Source organism: Oryzias latipes, chromosome 6 (genome assembly GCF_053564925.1).
Source record: "Oryzias latipes strain Hd-rR chromosome 6, Olatipes_Hd-rR_3.1".
NCBI classification, from domain to species: Eukaryota; Metazoa; Chordata; class Actinopteri; order Beloniformes; family Adrianichthyidae; genus Oryzias; species Oryzias latipes.
Window position 1 is genome coordinate 17,468,692 of NC_136242.1, and position 12,727 is coordinate 17,481,418.

The 12,727-nt window shown below is 38.5% G+C and overlaps 1 protein-coding gene across 2 annotated transcripts in view; it reads right to left on the bottom strand.

Moving 5' to 3' along the window:
* reln (reelin) overlaps positions 1-12,727 on the bottom strand; it is a 94,218-nt gene that overhangs the window by 33,860 nt on the left and 47,631 nt on the right. For both annotated transcript variants that reach the window (XM_078949337.1, XM_078949336.1), the window contains exons 4-7: positions 10,865-10,935; positions 3,567-3,599; positions 3,396-3,474; positions 3,202-3,298 (exon numbers count right to left, since the gene is read on the bottom strand). In XM_078949337.1, the coding sequence (XP_078805463.1) occupies positions 3,202-3,298; positions 3,396-3,474; positions 3,567-3,599; positions 10,865-10,935 (280 nt within the window). The remainder of the gene's footprint in view (positions 1-3,201; positions 3,299-3,395; positions 3,475-3,566; positions 3,600-10,864; positions 10,936-12,727) is intronic.

Genomic DNA, 12,727 nt, shown 5'->3' on the forward strand with positions numbered 1-12,727 from the left:
CTCAGGGTGAGGCTCTGAAGCGCTGTGCCTCATGTCTGACGGCAGGACTCAATGTTGTCAGAGACGTGCGGTGAAAGCCTTGCTATAGGCCAGTAGAAAAGGCTTTAGGTGAGGCAAGCCTCACCAGCAGGGAGCAGACGTGAGCTCACAGCTGCTTTGTAGCTACACTGGTGCCGTAGAAACAGACTAAGGACGTCTTTCTCCATTGAGAGGGAAAAACTCATTAAATAAAGGAAAATAAGGAAGACTTTTCCAACAGATCATAGAGCTTTTTGTGGAGAAGGATTGGCGCACGGACTCAAAAAGAAAGGCCAAACATGTTTTTCAATGTTTGTTTTTAAAAAATAACATGGGAGTAAGTGGATAAAAATGTAAGTAAAATCATTTATTTTATTTTTATGATCATTTTCAGAGATAACATTTGAGAAATGATTAAAGCACCAGAATTTAAAGTTGGAAAAATACCAGAAATAGTTACTGAGGGTCAAATGTGTGCTGAACACATCTGTATACTTCAATTTGTTCACAGTATCATTTATACACGAGAACAGTGTTCTATCCATCTATAAAAGAAATATTTTCTGTAGGATAAATATGATCTGGTGTGTATTTTATCAGCTGTTAGCTGCCGTTGGATGAATGGTGAAATATTTAGTTCTTTCATTGTAAATCTGACTCCAGAGGAGTCAGTGCCTCACCAGCCATCAACCTCACCGCACGTCACTGCCTAAAATCAATACAGGACATCTTTTTGAACAGCGCAGGTGAAGTTTTCCAGATTTCTTTCATTTCTTGCAAGATAATCAAGTGTAAATTAAATATGTAAAGAAAAAACAAATAAACAATAATTAATAGCAAATCCATTAATGTTTTAGATCCATAAAGTTCAGCCCACTGTTGTTTTTCCACATCAAAATAATCCAAAGGGAACATTATTAGAACTTTCTACCACACTGTATAGTCACGTTTTTTTTTTTGCAAAATTCAAAGTATTTCCAAACACATTAGACTGGGTTGTGTAATGATGGACTGATCATATTTTGCTAGAACTTGTGTGTTGTCCGCTGTGATGACATTTGATCATTTTTACGCAATAGTTAAATAAATCCACCATACCTTAGTCCAAATGGTATTTTCTAATATTAATATATTCAGTTTATTTAATTATTTTTAAACAATTTTATACTGGTATAGGTTGATCTGATTAACAAATTCCCTCAGACAGATCAATCTGGTTGGATCATGAGAATATAAACCAATTCATCAATTAAGTTGAATAATTGTTACACCATTAGAAAATATTACTGTACTTGTTCTGAGTCAGATTCTTTGACAGTCAAATGAAAAAATAAATGATTAAAGAGGCTCTGGACAAATACTATAACATGACTTCAACTTACAATCAACAGTTTAAAAGACAATAATGCTCCTTTGTTTCATTAAAATGCCTGTTTTTGTCTTTACTCTGTTTCTTTTGTTGCATTTGAAAAGCTGGCAGGGAACAACATCAAACACTTGGCTGTATGAAAGAAGAATAAAAGCTAGACCAAAGACGTAAACTGAATCATAAATAGTTGGATGGGTTAGAAAGAGGGCAAGTAACTGTGAAAGTGGGAGCATGACTGTGCATGAAACCACTGTACCTCGCTGTTGTCACGATGACATTTTTTAGATGTGCACGCTCATTGAAGTTGTCACTTTAGATTTAACATGATTCATGCCTTTCATGATCATCTTTGCTCTGCTGCTGCATCAGAAAATGATGGATAAAGACCGCAGATTTATGAAGGTCAAACTATTTCAGCATTCAAGCAAATTAGATAACTGCCAGACAAATGAAAGACAGAGTGGCAATGTGCTTGTAATTCTTCTGTCTGAAAGGATAAAAACATGAAGGCCAGAAGAGGCACCAGCATCACAAAGGAGGTGTTTTCCACAGCGCATTGTATTTAAAGAAATATAAAAATGTAAAGGCAGTATCACATTAAAATAAAATAAGATTATGAATTTCAAATAAACATTTACAGAAGATGGAGGCGGATTACATGGGAAGCAGATTAGCTGAGCACTGGCTTGACCTTTTCTGTTAAATCTCGCTAGAGAGCTACTAACTGCTCAGTCAAAAATGTCTCACTAGTAACAAACAGAAATTCTATGAAATAAAGTAGATATATAGATGATTTTAAACATTATGTAAATATAGTTGACAGTAGGAAGGATGCAATGTATGCTGTCTTTTTAAAAATGAACTTCAATACAACAGCTATTTTTTTCATTATTTTTAATATTTAAATCTCCTCTTGTCTTCAGTTTCTTTTGTCAACGTGATTTATTGTTACTTTTTGTTAAATCCCATTTAATATTTAGACAGTAAAGTGACTTCCATCTTTGGTTGCAGTAAATGGAAGTTAAAGAAGGTGTCCTGGAGTTGACTGACTTCATGGAAGTGTGCGTAAATGCAAAGACTTCCATGACAGAAGCTCAAGAAGGGGAGGAGTCAGCCACCAGCACCGGTCCTTCTATTTTCAGTACCTGGGCTGTGACTTCTTCCAACGCTTAAAGTAGTAGAAGACACATTGTACAAGTGTCAGCAGGGCCAAAGTCACACTAGACCACAACGGTAAAAGTTTCTACCTCATCTTCAGCCTTGACGGCTAAGGTCTGAGCATTGGAGGGCAGAGACTAGTGCTCCTCCGCCAATCTGAGTCATCATCCGTTCTGCTGATGGCCACGGGGTTCTGTCATTGGCTGCCATGCTGGCAACCTGGTTGACTGAGATCATCTGTCAAACCAGCTGCTTGACAGACTCTGCAAGGGCTCTTGTTTGTCCAGCCTCCCATTTAAACTGCTTTGCTGGTCAACCTGGTTTTCAAGCCACCTAATCTGTTTCACTAGTTCGCCTTGCTTCCTGAACTGGTCTTTTAAGCCACCCATGTCAACAACATATTTGAGATTTTTAAAAAAGTTGTTAGTTCTAACTTCTGTCTATTTTCAAATTAAGTACTGATTCAATATTCAGAACATATTTAATATTTTTATTGTTGGCTTAGTGTTAACAAAGCCGTTGCCTTACATGTAAATATAAAATGTGTCTATAACACATAAATGACTAAAATTTATATTAAATGGTGCTTACAGGATATTTGTTTATGGTTTTTTAGGTCATAAAGTGGGTGGTGTTTGGTTGAGGGTGGTATTTACCAATCGTCTCTCTCCAAAGGGCTCACAGAAAGTGAGCGCTCTGCCGTGCATCAGCACGCCACACTGCTCTCCGACTTCACAGTTGCTGCACTCAGACCTGCCAGGAGAGCAGAGAGGAATGAAGTCCAGTTTCAACCAGAACAAAGGAACTCCTGCGAAGATGTAACTGTGGTGACTACAAGAGGAGCACCTACCAAATGCTGGGGTCCAACTCTGCTTGGAGGTTGGAGTCAAAGTCATCTCGAAGCACAACATGTTTACCATGGAGTTCCACTGCAAACATAACATGACAGAAAAATATAATGTATGATTGATGTCATTGGGTCATCCCGCATATGAAACACATAAAAATCGGGCAGACGTACCAAGATTGGGTCTCAGTGGTGACTCTGTTGGAGCTGAAAAGGAAAAAGAAAATTAGAAAAAACAAACACTTTACTTTAACAAGTAAAACTTTCTGTCCATCCTGAGATAGACTGCAATCAATAAAAAGCTAGAAAAGTTCACGTTAAAAGAGCTGCGTGGTGACATATTTAGCAATACCATTCACTCTAGAAGAGTTTTACAGAGAGAGCTTTATTGTTTAAAAGTCTACAAAAGGGACCAATTCTGTCATATCCAAGTGAAACAAATTTTCTCCATGTCCTGACTGGACGCGGTTGTAGTCTACTAATGTTCCATCTTCTCAGTAATGAAAGGTCAGACGTCTATAATTAATGTTCTATGGCACTCAAAAACCATGCTCCCAAGAGGCCTCTGCATGCTATAATCTGTATAGCAGCCGTCTTGCAAACACTTTCAATCATCAGTCTTTCCCAAGAGGGAAAAAAAACAAAACAGAGCAAAACAGAGGCAGGTGAAACACTGCAAAAATTAATATTGTAATAATGTAAAAAAGAAATGTGCTTAACTCTAATGTTCAGTGTACTATAAGGAATAGAGTCAACATTTAAGTGTTGAACTCAGGGGTTTGCAAGCTTTAACGCAATGAGGCCTTTTGGATCAGTTTCTTACTGATGAAAAGCCACAAGCTATTTTGTGGCTTTTAAGACATTTACAAAATGTAGCTTTTCAATATTATAGTAATTGAATTATTTATTCTTCTTTATTTAATCATTGGAACTTCCTTTAAGTTTGACATCGGCACATGCAAGTTCCTTTCAAATAAAACTCTTTTTAAACTTAAATGTAAGAAAGTCAAGTCAAATGCTGCTATGGTTTGTTTCTATGCTTCTTTGGTAAAAATTCATCCTGTTTCTCAGTTTGCTATTGATTATAACCAGGACAACAGTTGCAACCAAATAAACAAGATGATGAACATAATCCAAAAATTATAAAAAGAAACAACAATGAACAACTCTAAAATAATTTAACTATTTTTCCATAATTCTTTATTTCAAATAAGTTAACAATCTAACCAAAATGACAAATCTAAATTAACTAAAACAAAATAACCAAAACTACAAACCAATTTCTTTTCTAAATTGTTGGCATTTAAAACCAAAGAACCACAATGGAGTTTTAAAAGGGCTGCATGTGGCTCCGGAGCCTTGGTTTAACTAAAATGTGGCAGCAGGCAGTGAAAGTGAGGAGGAGAATGAAAAAAGGAACAGAATTATCTAGTCTATGAAACTAATAATTAACAAAAATAAATAAATAAACACAATATAAAAGTTTATTAGAAGTTATTGCAGTTTGTACATTTTTTTCCAGTAAAAACCCAAATTTTGGTAACCTCTGTGGCCTTTCGTGCTTCTGTGATCATCTTTTTCCATTCGCAAAGTTTTATATTTTAGCTGTAGTTCAAACTCTGGAGAGGGATAATCTGTCACAGTGATTTTAATCCAGGATGAGATGTCAAAAGTTTAACTCTGGCTTATTTTAGACCACCTTTTAAATATTTGGGAGACCTAAAAGCTAAACCTAAAGCTCCTTGTAAACAAAAGATCCTTCATAAAGAAAGGGTGGATTATTTAAAAAGGTTTTTTCTCCATCAGATACTTTGAGTGAGGCTTCAGTTTCCCCCCAAACTACTTCCATGTTGACTATAAAGGTTTTGATGGCAGCCACTGTTGTCATGGCCCATGAAGATCAGCCCTGGCTTGATGGTGGAGCCCATTAAAAGCCAAGCAAAGAGCCTTCTTTCTCCATCATCATCAACCTTTGCCCTCCCTCTTATCCTCTGATGCTTGCTGATTCAGAATATATTTGAGCAGCTCTCCATCTCTCATGCTCATAATTAACATTATCACTTAGTTTTTAATAAATAAAATTATAAAAAAACATCAACACAGAGCTCTGTCTCTCACTCAGAATGCTAATCTAACATATTCAAATGAAAGCCAGTTTCAGGATTATCCACCCTCACAAATTCCAGCACAGTCATGAATTCTTAGTTTGCTGCTAAATCTTCTCTACGCGGTATTCTCTGGTTTTAAAAATTGCCAGTAGACTGGAAAAAGGCCTAGTTTTATTGTTCCTTTCTTTTAAAAGTAATCTTTTTCCAAAAAGGCCTCATTTACAGTCGTCTTTCTCAACGCTTGATCACAGTCTCTGCTTTGGTCTTCTTCGCCTCCCCCAGCCTCACCCTCTGTGCATCAAGAGCAGACAGAGGCGCTAGTTTCACTTGGATTAATCCCCTCTCACTTACTTACAGACTTCAATTACTGCCTCGTCTATTAGCAGCTCATCTCTACTAATGCCTGTATCTTCCTGGCCAGGGCTTAAACACACACGCATGACTGTGTGTGTGGAAATGCACTCATGTGCAGCTTTGCCTTCGCACTTGTGTGTTGTAAAATAAACAAATATGTGAAAAGGCTTGGGTAAACTACACCGGGCCTCAAATCAGATGGATGAAAGAGAGCAGGACTGGGATTTGACGAGCAGATGAGCGCAAACTCAGACATTTGGGCACAAAAGAGAACAGGGCACAAGTCATTTGAAATCTTCTTCCCCTCTTCCAGCTCTAATCTCTTCACTGTCCTCTTTTCACCGCACCCTCTTTTTGAATACCCCTTGTTCTCCACTTGTCTGCCACTTTTCCCTCCGTCTGACTCACATCCTCAATGAAGAGAACTGCATTTGAAGTCAAGTTGCTCTTGTCTAACTGGTGGTTGCAATTACTGCCTCTGCAGGGCGCAGGACGCTGTTGTTTTTCATCTACGCTGACTTAAAAGAGATGGCTCTCCGATGTCAGGCTGGAAGCACTTCCCCCCTCCTGGCAAAATACAACGCCTTTGTACTAACGTTAATGGGTATTATTACAATAAACACGGGTAAGTGAAAGCCAGAAAGACATCAAGACTTGTTGGTATTTTTCAATTTCCATGCTATTTCTATGAGAAGCTTTTTGAAAAAAAAGTCAAACTTCAAGCAGAATCAAACTTTTATCAACATCTCAGCAAGCTAGTAAGCCTTTGAGAACCACTCAAGTCATCTTCTGTTCGTAAAAGCATTCCTAGAGGTATTTGATTACGATTACATCATTTTCAGCCAAAATATACTGTTGTTTTCCAGGAAATAGTTTCTGCAGTAGTTCATTAGAAATTTGCCTCTGAATTGTGGGTGGGACTGTTGGCGCAAAGCAACTCCGCCAGACCTTCCGCTCCCCGTTGCTGAGAGCTCTCTGTTTACACACTCTCCCACTGGCTTACAACCCCTCACACCCCTAACCCAACATTACCGGTGCAACAAAACAGGAGAGTGATATTGGAGCTATTAAGCTGTAGAGTTTTGAACCAGATGCCAGCTCAGACGGGGAATATGAAGAGATTCATGGATCTAATCATCTAAGTGGATGCATCTGAATGGAGCAGAGCAGGAAGCCCAGCGTCAGTTTTACATCACAAATACGCTTCTTTTTCAAATGGTTTTGTCTGCTCCTGATTCACCACAATTTGAATCTAGAAATACTCATAAATGCAATTTTAAGGATAGATTTCTTTATACATGTCCTCCCTCATCAGCAAATGCCACAGGAACATGTTAAAAGCACTAAGATGTCATGAGTGGGTCTTTAAAAGTGAAAAAGATTCCTGGATACAGAGATTTAAAGGAATGAAAAAGACTGCTGCAAATGGTAAGAACTCAAGTTGGGAAGACACAGGGACAAGTCAAGATTTCTTACTCATGAGTAAAGAGGTATGGCTTTTGGCCAGCCAAGCAGGCTGGCTGGCAGACTGGGTGGGTGGTGAGGAGGTGGGAGCGGGTGGGCCACCCATCCCTTCTCCACCGTGCTGTGAGCAGGCATCCCTCAGGGAGCGATGGCCTCTGAGTTATATGCCCCTTTAATAATCCATCTGGGGTACACTACACTTGGCCAGGCCCATAAATGTCTGATTTATTCTCCTGCTGGAAATGAGAGGACCTGTGATGCTGGGGCTGGAAGAAGGGAGCGCTGGCCCGGCTGTCAGGAGATAGAGCTGATAGACTGTCTACAGCGCCATTCAACACTCCCAACGACTTTAGCCTTTAGCACCCTTTCCTGACCTGCCAATGTCTTCAATCATCGTCTGTGCTCTCCTCATCTTGGCTTATGGTTTTTTTTATGTCCTCTCAATACCAGCAGGATTCAGTTATTTAAAAACACATTGAGATCATTTGTATTTTTGTCCTATCATAGTACAAGTTTAAGGCTCTTTGTCATTTTTGCCTTTAAGGCTGTGCAAAAACAAAACGTTGACTTGAAGTACAGTTTGTTGGGGTGCGGATTATGATAAACTGGAGAGGATTTTAAAAGTGGAGGAAAATGGAAGGGATTGGGCTGAAAGTGTGCTGGCACAGCAGAAAGGAGCTGTGAGGAAATGGGGGGAGGAATGCATCTGAGACCATTTCATTCACAGCCCCGCTTGTGTATTTGAGGCCCTTTAAGGGAGTTTATGTTGCCGAAAAGGAAAGTGTTGCATTTCAGGATTTTTCCCCTCAAATCTTGCATGAATTTTTAAAAATAATCTGGGTTGATCTTTATCTTTGCGTAACTTAAGTCATGCAATTGTTTCATTTTCCAATTTTTTTAGTTAATCTATTCATTTGTTCTTTAAGTCTTCATTCGGGCTGATCACCCTCAGCTTCTCTGTCTCAATCCTTCATTCCTCTTTTGACCTTTCCTTCATCTCCTGCATGGATCATAACTCAGCTTTAGATAGCTTTCTTTTCCTCAGCTCTTCAAAGCTTGAGTCTTAAGCATATAAACTTCTAAAGTTGAAATGGCTTCCATATCTACTAGTTCACTTTGAATGCTAATACCTAGATTAGAAAAACCTTTGCTGAAAGTAGCCTAAACCACTTCTTTCTCATGAGCGGATGACGTTCCAAACGGTAAATTACTGGCTTAAAGGGAGAAGGAAGGGTCAGCAGGTCAGTGCCTCACTAACTGGTAACCGGACCTTGAAATATAAACCAGTGTATAAATGTAAATTATCTTCAGTGATGTGCTTTTTAAAATGTACCTCATTGTTTTTGTATTTTGCCTTTACTTTATGTATTCATAATGACCTCCATGCAACTTTTTTTTTTTATTCTAACATGTTTAAGCTTTACATATGGCATTAAATAATACAAATGGAGCATTATTAGAGCATTCTACCACACAGTTTAGAAATACAGTATGTCTATGTCTTAATGTTCCACACATTGGAGTGCAATGATGAACTTGGTCCAGTTCCCACCTACAGTCAATGTTTCTAACTGATATTTCAAAAACCTTTCATGATCGACACAGCCAAGATGGTTACATTATATCAACTTTGTCATTAAGGCCAGCAGAACCATCCTACTCCCATTTCCTTCACTTCTTTTTGCTAATGGTGAATGTCAATGAAGATTTAAAAACTATGATTTGAGTTTAATAATTCAATTAATGTATGAGTTAAAAGCTGCTCATCATCACTATCTCCTCTGTCACATTTGTCCTTCCATTCTCCTTCACCAAGAAGAGGAAACAGCCATTAATTGCTCCTGTAAGTATTCTTGTCCTACCTGCTCCATTCAAATAAAATATATCACAACCACCTCCCAAATCCCACTTTACTCAGATACAAATATACACAATTAGTAGGGTTTTTCTTTTCTAAAAATGAGTGTATTTCTTAAAGACCCACTGTGTTGAAAATAGTCTTTTGGTGTTTTTAACATGCTCCTGTGGTGTTTTTCCTAATGATGGAGGGCATGTTGCCTTTTTTAGTATTTCTTTATTCAAATTGTTGTGAATTAGGAGCAGACAAAAAAATGCAGTTTCAAAAAAGTCATAGTAGTAGAAAATTAAATGAGCAGGCCAAGCTCCCTGCTCCGCTCCATACATCCATTTGCGGACAATTAGATCCATGCACGCCATTGCTTTCCTTGTCCGAGTTTGCATCTTGCTCAAGACTGTACGGCTGGATAGCTCCAAAATTGCTTGTCATTTTTTGTTGCACCGGTAATGTTGAGTTAGGATTTACGGGTATAAGCAGAGATCTTTGAGTTATAGATGACAGGGAGGAGGGCAGGGTTGCTCCGCACCAACGAAGTATAAACTCAGAGGCGAATTTCTAATGAACAACTGCCGATCTGCAGAATCTATGTCTTAGAAAACAACACTTTTTTTTTTTAGCTAAAAATGTCAAAATCAGAATTAAAAGACCACTGTGAACACTTTTACAATAGATCAAAAGATGATTGGAGGGAGACTTTAAATGTTCCACGTGTTCTCTGTGGATAGCTGTTTGACGGTGATTATCGTTAGGGGTTTAGCTGAGTGATTGTAGTTGGCTGCAGATGTTTCCTGACCCGCAGGGGCAGACTGAACCAGTGTGTCAGAGGTGGTGATAGGATGAGCGCTTGGGCAAGGAGACAAAGGAGAGAAGAGATGATGTCTTCTTGTCACTGTTTTTAGGACAGACAGGGCTCTGTGCCTCAACTCTTCTCTTCTCCTCAGCTCCAAGCGTCAGGAAGGCATGAGTTTGAGCTCTTTCTTGGCATCTGTCACCGAGGAGAGTCTCCAATTATCTACTCATGCAGGCGTCAGACACTCACAACTGGGGGAGACCAACATTTAATTTACTTATTGCATAAAACATTTCTAAGAACTCTGCAATTTTGCTCCCAGAAGATTTCTGCAGCAGCATTTAGACGACTTCTGTACTTTTGGCATTAGAGTCAAATTGTGATCTACAAGGAAGAGCTGCTGATTTGGAAGGAAGCCTCTCTCCTGTAAACAAGCAATTATACACCCTCAGCAAGCAGAGTGCGACTGCACTGTCTGTCAATAGCTACTTAAGGCTGTCGCTGAAAGTGGATGTAAGAACTGTTGGCCAAAAATTGTAAATCTCTGACAGAGAGGGAGAGGGAACGGGAGGCTAGAAAGCTGAGTTTAGCATAAGCTGAAATTAAGCTGGCAATATAGGACATCCAAATATGTCGAACTCTAGCTGCATCATTAGGCAGAAAGAAAGCTAAGGGAGTGCTGTAGCAGCACAGTGGTGAGTGAGCAGCACGTTGACTGCTTTGTGACAGACAGGGACAGTGGGTAATAGAGGGTTTCGTTGCGCATGCACGTGTTTATATTTGCGTTAATGTGCAGGTATGGATCTATATGGAAAAAAAAACATGAATTCACAGCATGCACTCGTTATGCACGTGTCAGGTCACAGACAGGGAAGAAGAGCATGAGTGTATTACCCACCTCCTTGCTCACAGAGCTGCTGTGCTAGCGCATCCTTAAAAATGATCTGTCCTCTGTGAGTTGCTGTGGCTCTGAGGGAAGCAATGAAAATAACAGACAAAAGCAAAATATTAAAATATGGCAGTAACTTTATGTCATTTTAACATTATATTTTCTTGATTAGTCACACTAGTAACATTTCCAACACACCAAAATATTTTAAAGTTCATAAAAAAAGCAACTTTGTGATCTAAGTATAAAAGCTCTCAAATTATTTACCTTTTTGAATGAATAAATACTTGTAATCAGTTCAGTATTGTTATTTATATGGAATTCAAAAAAAACATCAACATTTTTAGAGCCTAAAAACATTTTTTTTTGTTATTCAGGAATAAAAAACAGTAGCATCACATGAATCACAACAGCAAAAAAACACTGACGGTCAATTTAAAGAATAAATGACCTGGAGCATGGTTTCAGGGCAGCTATGTTACCTCTTAGACATGAGAGCACCTAAGTCAATGCTCAATGCCCCCCCCCCCCCCCCACCCCCCCCCCAAAAAAAAGTGCTGCCCTCTGTGGACTATATTACACTTCAACAATCAAAAAGATAACTGATCTTTTGTAATGTGTCCATAAGAACCTGATGACAGTGATATGTTTGGCAAGGTTCAAATGGATCTTGTTTTTTGTTCTTGTTTTCTTTGAAAAATATGTTTGCCTTCAGCATTTTTTGCTTCTTGCTTTATGTTGGTAACCGTGTTTGACCTTTTTAACACACTCCCCCTAATATTCTTTTATTGTAACGACCTTTGCCTTAATAGCTCTTGTTTTGAAATAGAGAAGTTCCTATCTCTCCCTATTTACTGTTTGTTTTCTTTTATTTTTTTGGCTTTTTTTGACTAATGAACTTTTGAATTCTTAAATTCAGTGCTGCAAAACTTCATTTGTTCTTCAAACTTTCAAAAAGTTTAATGGAGCAACACTCCGAGGTGTGATTGTGCATTGCCAGCTGTTGGTTGTCAATGTGCATTGTAATACACAAAAGAGCAAACCGAGATCTGATACGAAGTAGATGTGAGTTGGAGGCCCTTAAGTTGTCCTTTTGGCCTTAGGTGTGTCTCAAAATCTATAGAGGCTGTCAAATTAGTTGTATATGTGTGCTCTACAATTTTAATTGCTGACAATGGAGAGTTTTCTTGCATCTGTCAGGCTCCAAAGCTCTCCAACTTTTGAATCACTTTTCTTTGCTCCCTAAGACTTGTGTAAGTTTAGCTTTGCAGCCCCAAAACACTTTCAGTGATGCAAAATTTGCAATTGTTTTTTACCAAGTGTGGAGGCATTTACAAGTTCATCTCAACTCATGAATAATGAACAGACCGTTTCTTAATTAATTACCACGTCTTGTTTCTGTGCAGGAGTGGGGAGAAAACAAACTTAATTACACTTATATGTCAGAATTTGAGTTTGGTATTTATGAATAAAAAATGGAGCGTAACGAGCAGTGTGTAGGGATGTAGGAACAAGGTCCTGAAATATTTACTAAACTGCTTAAATTCATTTAACAGACATAGAATCTAAGGGGACAGAGGGCTTAGGGAACACACATAGTATACTCTTCTAACACCATGAGAGGCCTGTTTAGACATATTATACAAACACAGAGAGATACATTTGGTATTTATTCTCACTACTTGGTAAGTTTCAATCTTGAGGTGCTCTCATATCTAAGAGGTAACATAGCTGCCCTGAAACCATGCTCCAGGTCATAAGCCTGCAAGCCACAAGCTATGTTGATAAAACACTGAGTTGTAATACCTGCAAACCAAATGTCAAATTATCTGATTGGGAAGTCTGACCATTTATAATGAGATGTAAGATTAA